Source organism: Aquarana catesbeiana, linkage group LG09 (assembly GCF_042186555.1).
Source record: "Aquarana catesbeiana isolate 2022-GZ linkage group LG09, ASM4218655v1, whole genome shotgun sequence".
In the NCBI taxonomy this organism is placed as follows: domain Eukaryota; kingdom Metazoa; phylum Chordata; class Amphibia; order Anura; family Ranidae; genus Aquarana; species Aquarana catesbeiana.
This window is the reverse complement of record NC_133332.1, coordinates 52,125,848-52,141,696: the sequence shown is the minus strand read 5'-3', so window position 1 is coordinate 52,141,696 and position 15,849 is coordinate 52,125,848. Positions and strand designations below refer to the sequence as shown.

The 15,849-nt window shown below is 44.6% G+C and overlaps 1 protein-coding gene across 4 annotated transcripts in view; it reads left to right on the top strand.

Moving 5' to 3' along the window:
- The window catches only part of SIPA1L3 (signal induced proliferation associated 1 like 3), a 290,975-nt gene that overhangs the window by 240,662 nt on the left and 34,464 nt on the right, over window positions 1-15,849 (top strand). For all 4 annotated transcript variants that reach the window (XM_073598491.1, XM_073598488.1, XM_073598490.1 and 1 more), the window contains 2 exons: window positions 4,918-5,064; window positions 10,826-10,923. In XM_073598491.1, the coding sequence (XP_073454592.1) occupies window positions 4,918-5,064; window positions 10,826-10,923 (245 nt within the window). The remainder of the gene's footprint in view (window positions 1-4,917; window positions 5,065-10,825; window positions 10,924-15,849) is intronic.

Below are 15,849 nucleotides of genomic sequence, written 5' to 3'. Positions count from 1 at the left end.
GAGCGTCTGTGAACAGTAATTTTCAAGTCTTGCCACAGATTCTCAATTGGATTTAGGTCTGGACTTTGACTGGGCCATTCTAACACATGAATATGCTTTGATCTAAACCATTCCATTGTTGCTCTGGCTGTATGTTTAGGGTCGTTATCCTGCTGGAAGGTGAACCTCCGCCCCATTCTTAAGTCTTTTGCAGACTAACAGGTTTTCTTCTAAGATTTCCCTGTATTTGGCTCCATCCATTTTCCCGTCAACTCTGACCAGCGTCCCTGTAAAAGACAAGAAGACAGAGGCGCCTCTGGGTGCAGACTGCAAAACAACTTTCACTATTAAAAAATGCAGCAAAGATGTAGACTCACATTTTTGCAGAGCAAAATAAGCATAAAATGGTCCCAAGGGCAACCGGGGTCACCACTGAGGTCAGTCCCTAATAGCCATGGATGTGTGTCCTCTGTATTCGTCTCTGAGTACGCTGGATGTTGTCTGGCCGACAGCGGTGTGTGGACATCAGAGTGATGCTTGGAAAGCAAGCTGTAATTCTGGGGAGGGATGGTGACGTCACACAAAATATGCGACACGTTTCTCGAGCCGGCTGGCCGTGAATGACGTGACGGCCGCGCTCCTTTTTCAAGCTGGTTGGCGGGGACCAGTTGTAAGCATTATATAGGAGAAAGTGGGGGGAGTGGCCAGAGCGGGATTCAAGCTGTGACTGGTGCATCAATTTTGGTACCACAGCACACGGGAACAATAACACATCAAACGAGTCCTTAAAAACATCATTAAAAATAATGCAGTAAACAACAATTTACAAAATAAAAATATAATCATAAAAATAATTATAAAGATAAAATAAAAACATGTAGAACAGAACACTCAGCAGAATGTGTTGAAAACGGCTATCTGATAAAAGACTATATGGAAGAAATTAGACACAGCTATGATAAGCTGCAGCTAATAAGTCATACATATGGGAATGTATAGAAGAAAGAAATATGTGATGGGGGGATATGAAATGTGCTGAATGTTCATGTGATTGCAATGACACAGGGAAAACAGAAATGGAATCTAAAAATGAAAGGTATGTGGTATAAATGGTAAAAACTGATGATGTGGAGTGGGAGGGGAGGGGGGGGGAATTCAAGAAAAATGAATTGTGAAAAAATATGAATAAATGATGGGTGAAAATGACAAGTAGGGGCACGGGAGGAAAGGTAGAATGGAAAAAAGGGGAGGGGGGAAGGAAAGGAGGGGAAGGGATAGAGGAAAAGGAGGGATGGAGGGGATAGGGAGAGGGGTGAAGGGATGGGACAAACAGGAAGAAAGGCACTGTGGTAGCCAGACTCCCAAAAAAGGGATGGGGTGGGGGGGGGAGTGGGCCTATAAATAAATCGGAAAACTATAAAAAAAACAAATGATAAAAAATATATCTAAGGCGAAGAGGGGGTGGCTGTCAGGCAAAGTAAGAATTGGAGGGAAAAGGAGATGGGTATCAAAGAATAGTAGATGTTTCATTGCACTCATTGATACCTCCTGGTGAGAGAACATAAAGATGATAGATCCAATAGGTCTCTCTCGCACATAATTTTTTGTACCGTTCATCTGTCGAGAGAGATCTAGGGATCTGTTCTATGACCCAAACTTTCAGCCCAGAGGTGGAACCTTTGTGGGCCATAGCAAAGTGTCTCGGTACACTATGTGGGTCTGTTCCACCCTCAATGTACCTCCTGTGTTCCCCAAACCGCTGTCTGAGAGGCCGAATTGTGCGACCAATGTATATAAGGCCACAAGGGCAAGTGAGGCCATATAACACATGATCGGACGAGCAATTGTAGAAATCTTTCAAAAAATAGGTATTTCCTTTGGTAGAGAAAGATTTTTGGCCATGTTGTACAAAATGGCATGTTTTTGCAAAGTTTTTTACGTCATTGGTACATCCCTACCAAGGGAATGAGAGTGGGTACTGAAGGAGAAACAGGAGTAGTTTTCAATTTACTAGGAGCGATCTTATTTTTAAGGTTAGGGGCTCTGCGGTAAGTAACGCGCGGATATGTAGGAAGAATGTATTTGAGGTGTGAGGGTCCTGTAGGAGGATGTTCCAATACTTGGACAAAATTCTTTCCATCTTTTTGTGCTTGGAGTGGAAGGTGGTGATAAATCGGATAGGACAATCTTTGGAAGGTGGGTTATTTTGTGGCGGTTTTCCATGAAGATATAGGTCATAGGCTTCTTCCACTAGATTCTCTGGATATTCTTTCTCTAAAAATTTGTTTCTTAGATGTACACTTAATTCGATTTAATCAGCATCTTTTGTGCAATTTTGTATGAGGCGAAAATTGGCCTTTTGGGATATTTTTAACCCATGGTGGGTAATGAGAACTTTTGTAATGCAGATATGAGTTGCCGGCTGTGGGCTTGATGTGATTTTTAAAGCTTCCCTGTCCCTGCTAAAGCATCCCCACAACATGCGGCCACCATGTTTCACGGTTGGGATGGTGTGCTTAGGGTGTTGTGTAGTGTTTAGTTTTCTGCCACAAATAGCATTTTGCTTTTAGGCCAAAAAGTTCAATTGTGTCCCCCATATGGCTTCTCGCAAACTGAAAATAGGTTTTCTTATGGCTTTCTTTCAACAACAGCTTTCTTCTCACCACTCTTTCATAAAGACCAGATTTGTGGAGTGCACGACTAATAGTTGTCCTGTGGACAGATTCTCCCACCTGAGCTGTGGATCTCTGCAGCTCCTCCAGAGTTACTATGAGCCTCTTGGCTGCTTCTCCCATTAATGCTCTCCTTGCCCGGCCTGTCAGTTTAGGTGGACGGCCATGTCTTGGTAGGTTTGCAGTTGTGCCATACTCTTTCCGTTTTCGGATGATGGATTGAACAGAGCTCCGTGAGATGTTCAAAGCTTGGAATATTGTTTTATAACATAACCCTGCTTTAAACTTCCCCATGACTTTATCCCTGACCTGTCTGGTGTGTTCCTTGGCCTTCATGATGCTGTTTGTGCACTAAGATTCTCTAACAAAACTCTGAGGGCTTCACAGAACAGCTGTATTTATACTGAGATTAAATTACACACAGGTGGACTCTATTTACTAATTAGGTGACTTCTGAAGGCACTAGATTTTAGTTAGGAGTATCAGACTAAAAGGGGTTGAATGCAAATGCACACCACACTTTCCAGACATTTATTTGTTAAAAATGTTAAAAACTATTTATCATTTTCCTGGGGTTCACAATTATGTGCCACTTTGTGTTGGTCTATCACATAAAATCCCAATAAAACGCACTTACATTTTTGCTTGTAATATGACATAATTAGGAAAACTTCAATGGGCATGAATACTTTTTCAAGGCACTGCACATTGTAAGGATTGATAATGAGCAATAAAGAACAAATTAAATAAATAAAGTCATTTCAATATTGCAGCAGCGCATGTGCGCCCCCAAATCAATAGGGTCCGCTTCACAGTGATAATTCCTTGAGTTCAAATGGAATCAGTGGTGAGAATCCGACTGCCAAATATTGTTGTTATTCTGTGAGGTTAATTAGGCCTTTCACCAAGTGATACACCACGTGCGGGAACCCCAATGAAAACGCACTCACCAGAAATCCAACCAATATGAGCCTTGAATGATAATAATAGTAGGTCTGCACCACCTTTCAAACGACCACCAGATGTCAGTCTTACTCTTGGTAGCTCTGCTCTGTTTGAAAGGTGGTGCAGACCTACTATTATTATCATTCAAGGCTCATATTGGTTGGATTTCTGGTGAGTGCCTTTTCATTGGGGTTCCCGCAGGTGGTGTATCACTTGGTGAAAGGACTAATTAACCTCACAGAATAACAACAATGTTTGGCAGTAGGATTCTCACCACTGATTCCATTTGAACTCAAGGAATTATCACTGTGAAGCGGACCCTATTGATTTGGGGGCGCACAAGAGGTGCTGCAATATTGAAATGACTTTATTTATTTAATCTGTTCTTTATTGCCCATTATCAATTTTTTTGACTGTTATTTAAGTAGCTGCTATTGATTTATTCATTTATTTTTGTGCTGCACATATTCTGTGGGATATATCGTACTAGGCGCAGAGCATTGTTGTTTTCGGGCAGGCATATAAAACATTTTATTTTGACATTGTAAGGATTGTAACAAACTTTGATGCAGATTCCTACCTTTTTATTATTCTGGAGAAATATCCATTTTGTCTGTGTCCATGTGTAGAGTAAGTCTGTATGGAAGTGATTTTGTAATTATCAGCTGCTGCACCTGCGGGGCTCTAATGAGGAAAATTGCAGGGTCTGCATCCCCTTAGACGAGATTTCCCTTGGGCGTAGCTCACCAAAAATGAAACTTTTGTTGCAGGGGATGCCCAAAATCAAATTTGTATCTTAGTGCAGACTTCTGGGGGAAATCAGTGAGCCAATCACAAGCAGGAAATGACATACCTGGGGGGGTGTTGTGTACAGAACGCCTCTGGGTAGCCATATTGCATTGCATTTTACAGAGAATTACAGCACTGCAGATTGAAAAGAAAAGGTAATCTTTAATAACATTCAATTACAATATGTCTTGTGTCACAATTGTATACACTATATTAATTTTGTTTTATTTGCTAATTTTTTTTCCCAACAAAAGTGGATTTACCCTTTAAGTCCTTTTCTCTGAACATCACAGCACCTTTTGCAGCTATTCCCTGTTTTATAGGCCTGCTGACAATCTACAGTTTGCTTCGCCACACAGAACATGTTAGGAAACTGCAATAATTGGGGCCGACCCAATCTTGAAAAACTGGCACAGCGTGTGCCGAGGAGACAGCTGAGAAAGGTGTGACAGGGGAGGAGATGCCCAGAGGGCCCCAAGTGAGTTGTACCTGTGTCAGCAGCTTCTCATTCCTTTCATTTCTGTTTATACAGGCCGGTGAGCTATCCAGAGACTCCTTATATCGCCACTTCCCCGACAGCCATAGATAAAGGACAGCCTTACAGACACCCCTCTGGGAGCTTCTCAACACCCACCTCCTCCGGAGGAGGGTACGGCCGCTACAAACCGACTCCGGACAGGTGAGAGCTGGAGGTCATCCTGCTGAGCCGTTTCCTTTCCTGTGATCGAATGAATGGTTTTAGTGTCAGAAAATCTGCTCAAATGTAGCAGTTTAGCACCTTCGTATTATAATATTGGTGTTCAGTGTTACTGGGATCTTGAAAGTCTGACCTTTAACCTTCCATTTAGGCCTGTGTTCAGCCTTTCCATTTTGGATGAACATTTATGGGTTTGAAATCTGATAGCTGCTTATCTCTCTTCCATAATGCAGAAGCAAAAACTTATTTTTTATATCTTCTTTTTATACTAATGTGTATAATCTTGTCGATCGGTATTTCCACTTAATTTCTGTGCATGATTTGTAAATATACACCGGTCAGCCATAACATTATGAAGGCCCACCTAATATTGAGTAGGTCCCCCTTTTGCTGCCCAAACAGCCTTGACCGATCGAGACATGGATACCACTGGACCTCTGAAGATATGCTTGGATACCACTGGACCTCTGAAGATATGCTTTGATATCTGGCACCAAGCCGTCAGTAGCCGATTCTTTAAAGCAGAACTCCAGGCAATTTTTTTTTTTTACCATGCAGTTGGGACTGTGCCCACACTGCATTGGTTAATTGGTCATTTTGGTCTAGGACTCAGTGATGGCAAACCTTGGCACCCCAGATGTTTTGGAACTAAATTTCCCAAGATGCTCATGCACTCTGCAGTGTAGTTGAGCATCATGGGGAACGTAGTTATAAAACATCTGGAGTGGTTCACCATCACTAGTCTAGGTGTTCAGAGTGCAGAGCTATACTCGCCTAATCCTCCAATCCTCATAGCACAAGACTGGTCTAATCGGCTCCTGCCCCCACCCCAACCCCCCTCCACGGTCCGGCGGTCTTGTACAGTGGACGGTTCCTGACATCACCATGCCCATAGACTGGCTCTGTACGTGAAGACTTCAGAAACAGTCCACAGCTGGAGGTGGGTGAGCACCGTTTCTAAGAATTAGGTGAGTATAGGTGCTGTGTTTGCCCCTAGACAAAACAAGCAGTTAACCCATGCAGTGCGGGCACAGCCCCACTGCATGGGAAATAAAAAAAATGTTTTCCTGGAGTTGGGCCTTAAGTCCTGTAAGTTTTGAGGTGGAAACTCTGCTTGTTTTTCCAGCACATCACACAGATGCTCAGTGGATTGAGATGTTTTTTCTCAGTGAATGCAAAGTGTGCTCTTATTGGAGGAGGTGGAGATTTTGATGTCACCGCCTCGCCATCTTTTCTCAGCATCTTTACTAAGAAAATGCAAAGTATTCTCTGAATGGCACCCATGCTGAGCGGCTGTCCTGTAAGCAGCAGAAGCCACTTGGCACAAGACCCATAGAAGATCATGGCAGTAACCGTAGTAGGGTGCCTAAAACATTGAATTCCATCTTGATTCTAAAGCCTCAAAGTTTGTTTGTTTTTTTACATGAATGCATTCTATGCATCAAGGTAAAAAACCTTCTCTGTTACAGAAGCCATCCCCCCTTATATTTACCTGAGCCCGATCTGATCCAGCGAAGTGCAGGAGAGCAGCACCTCTCCCCGCTGTCTCCCTCCTCATTGGGCAGATTGATAGCAGCGAAATCCATTGGCTTCCGTTCCTGTCAATCAACTCCAGTGACGAGGGAGCGGGGGGCACAGCCAAGTCACGCTGTCTGTGTCAATGGACGCAGCAGCGGGGCTCAGGAACGAGAACGCATGAGTGCCCCCCATGGAAAGCGGCTTTCCGTGGGGTCACTGGACACATGGTAACCCGGAGCGCCGGCAGGGGACCAGAGAAAAGGATTATTGCTCTGTGCAATAATGTGTGCAAAAAAGCTTTTTCCTTTGCAATCGCTTTAAGCTTTAACCCCTTTACTCCGCAGTAACCCATATGTGTGGCAGCAAAAAGCTGGGCTGCACATATGTGTCACTGTGTGGGCAATGCTTATGTGCTGGGAGCTCCTTTCTTGCACACTCCCAGCAAAAGTCTAAGCTGTCATCAATGGCTCTTGGTCCCATGTAAACAACGGTAGCCAGAAGGACCGGCTTCCAATCATGTAAACACTGTGGCAGCCAATCACAGTAATTACATGATCGCCAATCCTTCCCTCCCCCCTGGACGTTAATATTTTTTGGGCCGGGTTCACATATGTGCGGCCACAGTTCCCAGCATGGGGTCTGGTGCGTTCCTGTTCACCGGTTCAGGTGCGGATCAGGTCAGAATTTTTGCCTGAATCTGTACCTGAACCGGACCCAACGCGCACAGGACCCTTTTGGAATGCGGACCGCAGCCAGCCCCGTACCTGTGTGAACCCGCTCTATTGAGAGCCTGTCACACTCCCATGTTATGCAAATTGGATGCGGAGAAAGTCGCATCCAACTCGCACATATGTGAACCCGGCCTTAAAGAGGTCGCCAAGACAGGCAGGAAGTGGTTAAAGAAGTATTGGACATCCATCAGGCACACCTGCCTTTAATGGGGTTGTAAAGGTAGAAGGTTTTTTTAATCTAAAGGTATTCTATGCATTAAAGATAAAAGGCCTTCTGTGTGCAGCAGCCACCCTAATACTTACCTGAGGACCCTCCAGCGATGTTGTAGGAATGTCTGGGACTCCCCTCCTCATTGGCTCCTGCTGCTGTCAATCAAAGTCAGTCTGCTAATGAGAAAAGAAAGGGGGCAGGACTGGGCTGCCCACATAGCAGGTTGCTTGCTGTGGGGGCACCCAACAGGAGACAGGAGTCAGGAGAGCCAAAGAGGGACCAGAGAAGAGGAGGATCGGGGCTGCTCTGTGCAAATCCACTGCACAGAGGAGGTAAGTATAACATGTTTGTTATTTTTAATTAAAAAAACAAGACTTTACAATCACTTTAATTTATATGCTATATATGTGCTTCAACATGGAGACACTCGGATTATAGTTAGGACCGCACTATACAGAGGGGCTCTTGATGAGGCAGTGCCGCATTCATATATATTTACAAATGTTGTGCAATGAAAACCTCTGCATTTAACGCACATTGTTAGACAGTGTCATTTTTTTTTTTTTTCTCGGTAGCTGTTGTGTGGTGGGAAATAAATGTTGTTTTGTTTGCTGTGTTAAAAACCCTTCCATGTGCTTCCCTTGCTCTAAAAGCTAGTTAGAAATTTTGGCGGTTGCCATTTTTGTTAAGCCCGTGCCATTGCATTGCCTGGGCTCACAGTGTACGGCTGCACGGAACGACGCTACACTATGAGTCCAGACAATGCAATAATACTGCAACCAAATCCCATATTACTTGTGTGGACTGACCCTTTCATTTGATGTGTGGTCTGTGCACTTTCAATGCCTAACTCCTCCAGGTTTTTGTAGTGTGTAGTGACACAAGGAGGTGCGTATACTGCTCAGACGGTTCTCCGCAGGCTCTGCTGCAAAATCCCCGGGCGCTGGTCTGGCTCATTGCACTCTGGCAAAAAGGAAATGAATCACAGCACTCCGGCTGCTGCAAGGTTTTTTAAATAAAGAGCAGCAGAGGGTCACCACTTACATGTTTCCCCTTCAGTGCAAAACTTTTCAAAGGATTACCCCTGCTGCTGTTTTAAACAAAAAGTTTCTGCAGCCCAGAGTGCTGTGATTCAGTTATGATTCACTTATTCACATGTCACTGCATACTTTCTACAGTAACATGGGATTCTTACCATATACAGTGCATAAGGAAAGTATTCACAGCACTTCACTTTTTCCACTTTTTGTTATGTTGCAGCCTTATTCCAAAATGGAATAAATTCATTATTTTCCTAAAAATTCTACAAACAATACCTCATAATGACAACATGAAAGAAATTTGTTTGAAATCTTTGCAAATTTATTAAAAAATTAAAAAAAAAATCCCATGTACATAAGTCTTCACAGCCTTTGCTCAATACTTTGTTGAAGCCCCTTTGGCACCAAATACAGCCTCGAGTCTCTTTGAGTATGATGCCTCAAACTTGGCACATCTATTTTTGGGCAGTTTCTCACATTCCTCTTTGCATGACCTCTCAAGCTCCATCAGGTTGGATGGGGAGTGTTGGTGTACAGTTATTTTCAGATCTCTCCAGAGATGTTCAATCGGGTTCAAGTCTGGGCTCTGGCTGGGCCACTCAAGGACGTTCACAGAGTTGTCCCGTAGCCACTCCTTTGTTATCTTGGCTGTGTGCTTAGGGTCATTGGCCTGTTGGAAGGTGAACCTTCGCCCCAGTCTGAGGTCCAGAGCACTCTGAAACAGGTTTTCATCAAGAATGTCCCTGTACATTGCTGCATTCATCTTTCTCTCAATCCTGACTAGTCTCCCAGTTCTTGCCACTAAAAAACATCCCCACAGCATGATGCTTCCACCACCATGCTTCACTGTAGAGATGGCATTGGCCAGGTGATGAGTGGTGCCTGGTTTCCTCAAGACATGATGCTTGCCATTTAGGCTAAAGAGTTCAATCTTTGTTTCATCAGATCAGAGAATTGTGTTTCTCATGGTCTAAGAGTCCTTCAGGTGCTATTTGGCAAACTTCAGGTGGGCTGTCATGTGCCTTTTACTGAGGAGTGGCTTCCGTCTTACCACTCTACCATACAGGCCTGCTTGGTGAAGTGCTGCAGAGATGGTGGTTGTTCTGGAAGGTCCTTCTCTCTCCACAGAGAAATACTGGAGCTCTGTCAGAGTGACCATCGGGTTCTTGGTCACCTCTCTGACTAAGGCCGTTCTCCCAGAATCACTCAGTTTGGCCGGGCGGCCTACTCTAGGAAGAGTCCTGGTGGTTTCAAACTGCTTCCAGTTATAGATGATGAAGGCCACTGTGCTAATTGGGACCTTCAATGCTGTAGAAATGTTTCTGTACCCTTCCCGAGATCTGTGCCTCCATACAATCCTGTCTCGGAGGTCTACAGACAATTCCTTGGACTTCATGGCTTGGTTTGTGCTCTGACATGCACTGTTAACTGTGGGACCTTATATAGACAGGTGTGGGCCTTTCCAAATCATGTCCAGTCAACTGAATTTACCACAGGTGGACTCCAATCAAGTTGTAGAAACATCTCAAGGATGATCAGTGGAAACAGGATGCACCTGAGCTCAATTTTGAATGTCATGGCAAAGGCTGTGAATACTTAGACCCCATTCACACCGAGCCGTCTATAGCGTCGACAGTAAAACGCCACTATTTTTAGCGGCGTTTTACCGTTGGATTTGCGGCACATTTTGGCCACTAGCGGGGCGCTTTTACCCCCCCACTAGCGGCCAAGAAAAGGTTAAAACCGTCCGCAATGCGCCGCAATAGCAGCGTTTTGTCGGCGGTATTCCAGCGCTGCCCCATTGATTTGCATGAACGAAGCGCACTGCACTTTCTGAATGGCCCGGCGGCAGGGGGGAGGAGGGGGGCCGAACTTCCGAGTAATCTCGGCGCGGCAAGATCTCTCGCAAGTGGGGACGGGTATCTGTCAAAAACAGGTACCTGCTCCCCTCTCCCCCCCACCCCAGAAAGGTGGAAAATGTGGCACCGGAGTGGAGGAGGAGTCAGATAAGCGGAACTTTCACTTCGCTTTAAGTTCCACAGTGAGTATAACAAGCATGCTTTACTACATATACAGACTGATTTTACTGTTGTGGGTTTAGTAACACTTTAATGATAGGGTACATGGCATATTTGTGATGTCTGCAGTCTATTTTGTATATCCACTTGCACAGAGTTTTTGGCAACACTTTCTGGCATGTTGTGATCTGTGACTATAATAAGTGCATATTGTGTATGTTGCAGGTTTAGCACACCACAACGTTCTATACTACAGACGGAACCTTACAGTATCCAAGATGGCGTGTCCAGCCAAGAGATAAACTCCGACCGGCATAAACCTGGTAAGACTCGGCCACAGTCAAATCATACTCATGACTTTACCATTGATGGCTATCTATACACATCTCATGTCTGGTGCAAAGAAATGATCACTACATTGAAGGCAATCTCTCTTCATCATGTGCAGGTGTCTGCGACCTAGAGATGTGTTTTAGAGATCAGATCACAATACGTTTCATGAGATCAAATCAGTTATATGTTCAGGAGATCTAACAAATGATATTGCACCATAATGCAGTCTTGTTCAGTACATCATAAAGTAGAGTATAAGGCTCTATTCACACCTAGGTGTTTATGGGCATTTTTCTGCTGTAAGTCTCAGCTCTAAAAACGCCCTAGACAAATCCCATTCATTTCAATGGCCCCTGTTCACATCTGAGCGTTCTGTTACCTGAAGCAAAGCGCCCGTCGCTCAAAAAAGTACAGAAGCTTCTTTTTTGGCAGATTACAGGCGTTTTACTGCTTTTACATTGGTGACCTTTTATCCTTGAAAATGGCTGTACAAAAAAACTGCAAAACTCTGCAAAAAAAAAACGCCTGTAAAATAGCAACGCCTAGATGAACAGAGCCTAAAAGTCAGCAACCAGCCTGAATCCTTCCCGCATTGGGCTGGATGCAGTAGATTTCTTTGAGTTATCGCACATTTCTCCTTTCACTATTTATTGAATAAGCTTGCTTGCATAAGGCCAAGATATCTATATTTAATGTGATATTATTAGTAAAGCAGTGTGATGTCACTCTAGATTTGCCATATAGAATGTACTTAAAGCGGAGTTCCACCCAAAAGTGGAACTTCCGCTTTAAGCACTCCTCCCCCCCTCCTACATGCTACATTTGGCATGTTGTTTTTTTGTGTGGGGGGGGGGGGGGGACTACTTTAGAGGGGAACTTCCTGTCCCACTTCCTCCTTTCACCCACGGGCCGCCTAGGTGACTCCTCCTTTCCCCTAGGTGGTCCCTCCCTCTCAGCAATCTTCTGGGACATGTGACAGGTCCCAGAAGATTGCCTGTCCACTGGGAGAGCGCAGCGCGACTCACGCATGCGCAATGCGCGCCTGGGCCGTGAAGCCGCAGGCTGTGATGGCCGGGTGCCCACAGTAGAGGGAGAGGAGCGGGGCTCCATGTGGCCGCATCGATGGACCGTGGAACAGGTAAGTGTCTGTTTATTAAAAGTCAGCAGCTAAACTTTTTGTAGCTGCTGACTTTTAATAAAAAAGCCTGGAACTCCGCTTTAAAGTATAACTAAAGGCAAAACTTTTTTTTTTTTTTTTATTGTTTTAGTTTTGGATGGAGTGGAGAGGGATTAGAGCCCCTGTCAGGTTTTTATTGCTGTCTGTGCCCCCGTTAAGGAGATTCATCTTCTCTATTTGTCTTGTTTACCATTATCACTAAAGTAACAGTAAAAAAAAATAAAAAATTTTGTGTTCTCCCCAGAAAAGTAATAGAACGGAAATCTTCCAATGGGGACACTGATTCTGGTGACCTGGGGGTCCCCAAGGAATGCCCTTAATTTGTAGGGATTTCCTCTCACTTCCTGTTTGGATATGGGACAGGAAGTGAAGGGAAGTCTCTGCAATGGGGACAAAGATGGCAAAACAAAATCTGACCGGGGATATAACCTTCCCTTTATCCAAAATGAAAAAAAAAAAGTTTTGCCAGTTAATTCTACATTTTAAGGAAAGCTCTTACCAGAGATTCCTTGTGTGTTCTTTTGCACATAAAGTTGTAAAAAATGTTTAAATTGCAAATACATTTTAAATATACCAGCACATTGCTGAATTGTACATTAGCAGTGCCATCTAGTGGTGACTAAGTGAAAGGCAGTTGCTGTTCAAAATTTGGTTTTCTTTTCTAAAGACTAGAGTGAGGCAGTGTGAAAGTCTGTGTTAAGTCAACAAAACTGGCCATACACTGATCAAAGCTGTTCAGCTGGGAGCAGCCAAAATTCGATCAGTGTGTGACTGTCCCTGTTCAAAAGAATTTGATGTTTTGATCTACTTCTGTCAAACAGACAAGTTGGAAAGCTTTTTCCGGGTCAGCAGTTCCAGCCACTGATCACTATAATCTGTCAGAATACAATGTTCTGGCAGGAAGGTTCCTCCATCCACCTCGCTAATGTAGCATAATGATTTTCTGCATTGGGGAGTACATGTTGGGAAATGTGGTAGTGGGGGGGGGGGGGGGGGGGATCTGTCAAATTAAATTTTTTAAAATTGGTTCCACCCGATCTGTGCTGTCTAATACCAGGATAGCCCAGCTATGGGAGGTGGTTACAGTAGATTAAAATGGATGTCTGCACAGAACAGACAAAAATAATTCTGTTCCTGCATCATTAATAAACCAACAGTCTGGAATACCTGTACATGGCTGTCTTTTGACTGTAATTGAAGGAATGTGAAGCTCAGTAGGCTCTCGTTCAGTTGTCAGCTATAAAAACAAATGTGACTTTAAAGTATGCATGTAAGCCCTCACCTTGTAAAACAATCCATTCAGTTTAAAATATAAATGAAAGGCAAAACTTTTGTGTACGCATATTAAAAACATAAATACCCCTTTTTTGTTATCACGTACCCTCTCTTCTCAGCTGCATAAGGAGCTCAGAGAGCTGGGGGAAGAGAAACAGCAGACACTGGTCTTCCCAGTAAATGTCTGTGCATTGGAGGGTGTCATCAGCGTATAAGTGGTACTGGAAGCCGTGGGCTGTTATCAAGTGACCAAGGGAGGAGGTGTAGATAGAGAAGAGAAGGGGTCCAAGAACAGAGCCTCGGGGGACCCCCACAGAAAGGGGCAATGGAGAGGAGACAGAGTTGTAGGTGACACTGAAGGAGCGCTGTGATAAACAGGCAGAGAACCAGGATAGAGAAGAATCTCGGAGGCCAAGGGAATGTAGTTTTTTGAGAAGGAGCGGGTGATCAACAGTATCAAAGGCCGCAGAGAGGTCAAGTGGTAGGAGTATGGAGTATTGTTGGTTTTAGCAGTTAGTAAATCATTAGTGAGTTTTAGTAAGGCAGTTTCCGTGAAGTGCTGCGAGCGAAAGCCAGATTGCAATGGGTCAAGAAGGATATTTTTACTGAGGTAGGAGCTAAGATGGTTGTAGACTAAGCGTTCTAGAAGTTTAGAGGTAAATAGGAGCAATGAGATGGGTCTTAAGTTGTTTAGGTTGGTGGGGTCCAGTGAGGGCTTTATAAGTATGGGAGTGATCTGCGCATGTTTTAGAGGGGAGGGGAAGATGCCACTAGAGAGGGAGAGATTGAAGATGTGAGGGAGCATAGGATAGAAGAAGAGGGTGACCGTAGTAGTTGTGAGGGAACAGGATCCAAGGGACAATTGATTAGGTGGGCATCTGAGAAAAGTTTTGTAACCTCTTCAGTAGTAGCCAATTCAAAAGAGGAGAGTGTTGAATGTGCTGCTAGGCAAGGTATGTTGGGTGGGGAAGATGTACGCACAGTGGAGGTGTCCTCGCTAATTGCATCGATCTTGTCTTTGAAGTGATTGGCAATCTCTTGGGCAGTTAGTGAGTTAGTGAGTGGGGGACGAAGCAGAGAGTTAAAGGTTGAGAAGAGCCAACGGGGACTGGATGACAAGGAATTAATAAGACAGACAAAGTATGCTTGTTTGGCAGCATGGAGGCAGGAATTGTATTTTAGAAGGGCAGATTTATATAGCGTAAAGTCTTGCAGGCACTTGGTTTTATGTCACAGTCGTTCAAGAGCACGGCAATGTCTCTTGTGTTGTCAGTTTGCCAGGGTTGTAACGGTTGGGGCCTGATTCTGCGTGTGGTTAGAGGAGCAAGTGCATCTAGTGATGATGAGAGTGAACTGTTGTAGACAGGTGGTCAGGACAGGACAGGGGAGAGATTATGTCATATAGGTGGTCAGTAGCAGAATAGAGAAGATGAGGGTTAAAGTGGCGAAGGTTTCTACAAGTAATTGTTTGCTGCTTGGAGGGATGGGTGGTTGGAGGCAAGGATACAGTGAAAGTAATGAGGTTGTGATCAGAGAGAGGAAAGGGGGTGTTGGTGAGGTTGCCAGGGTTGCAGAGATGGGAGAGTGCAAGGTCAAGGGTATTACCATTGGAGTGAATGAAGTATGTGTCCATTGGGTTAGGTCAAAAGATGAGGTTAAGACGAGAAGTTTAGCTGTAGTTGGGCTGTTAACATTGCCAGGAATGTTGAAATCACCAAGAATAATGGTGGGTATTTCAGCGGAAAGAAAGTAGGGTAGCCAGGCAGCAAAGTCATCAAGAAAGCGCGATACCGGTCCTGGTGGCCGATAAATTGCTGCAATCCTCAGAGAAATGGGAGAAAACAGATGAATACAGTGCATCTCGAAGGAAGAGAGGGAGGGACAGGAAGGACTTGGAAGGTGCTCTGTGGGGATAGAAGGAAGCCAACTCCACCTTCTGTCTGTATGTTGGGTCTGGGGGAGTGAGTCCAATGGAGACCACCATGGGAGAGGGCAGCAGGAGAAGCTGAGTCAAAATTTTGAAGCCAGGTTTCTGATATGGCGAGTATGTTAAAGCCATGAGAGATGAAGAGGTCATGTACAGATGTTAGCTTGTTACAGATGGAGCGGGCGTTCCAAAGGGTGCATGAGACTGGTGGGCTGCTTTGAGGAAGCAGGGGGTTAGAAATTAAACTGAGTGGATTGCGGTGGTTGCCAGAGGAAGAGGGGTATTGGATATGTGGCTTGCATTTGGAAAATGGTGGACCAGGGTTAGGAGAAATGTCACCTGAGACTAGGAGGAGGGCGAGGAAGGCAAGATGGGAGTGGGATGTGCATGAGCGCATGTGTCTAGTAGCCCTAGTGTTTATGTCAGCATGTGGGTGCAGCAAACGCAGGAGATGATGGGTGCCATAGTAGGGAGAGGGTAGGAGTGAGGGTAATATGTGCATGCTGCAGGGAAGAGAGGAGGGGTAGAGTAAGGATA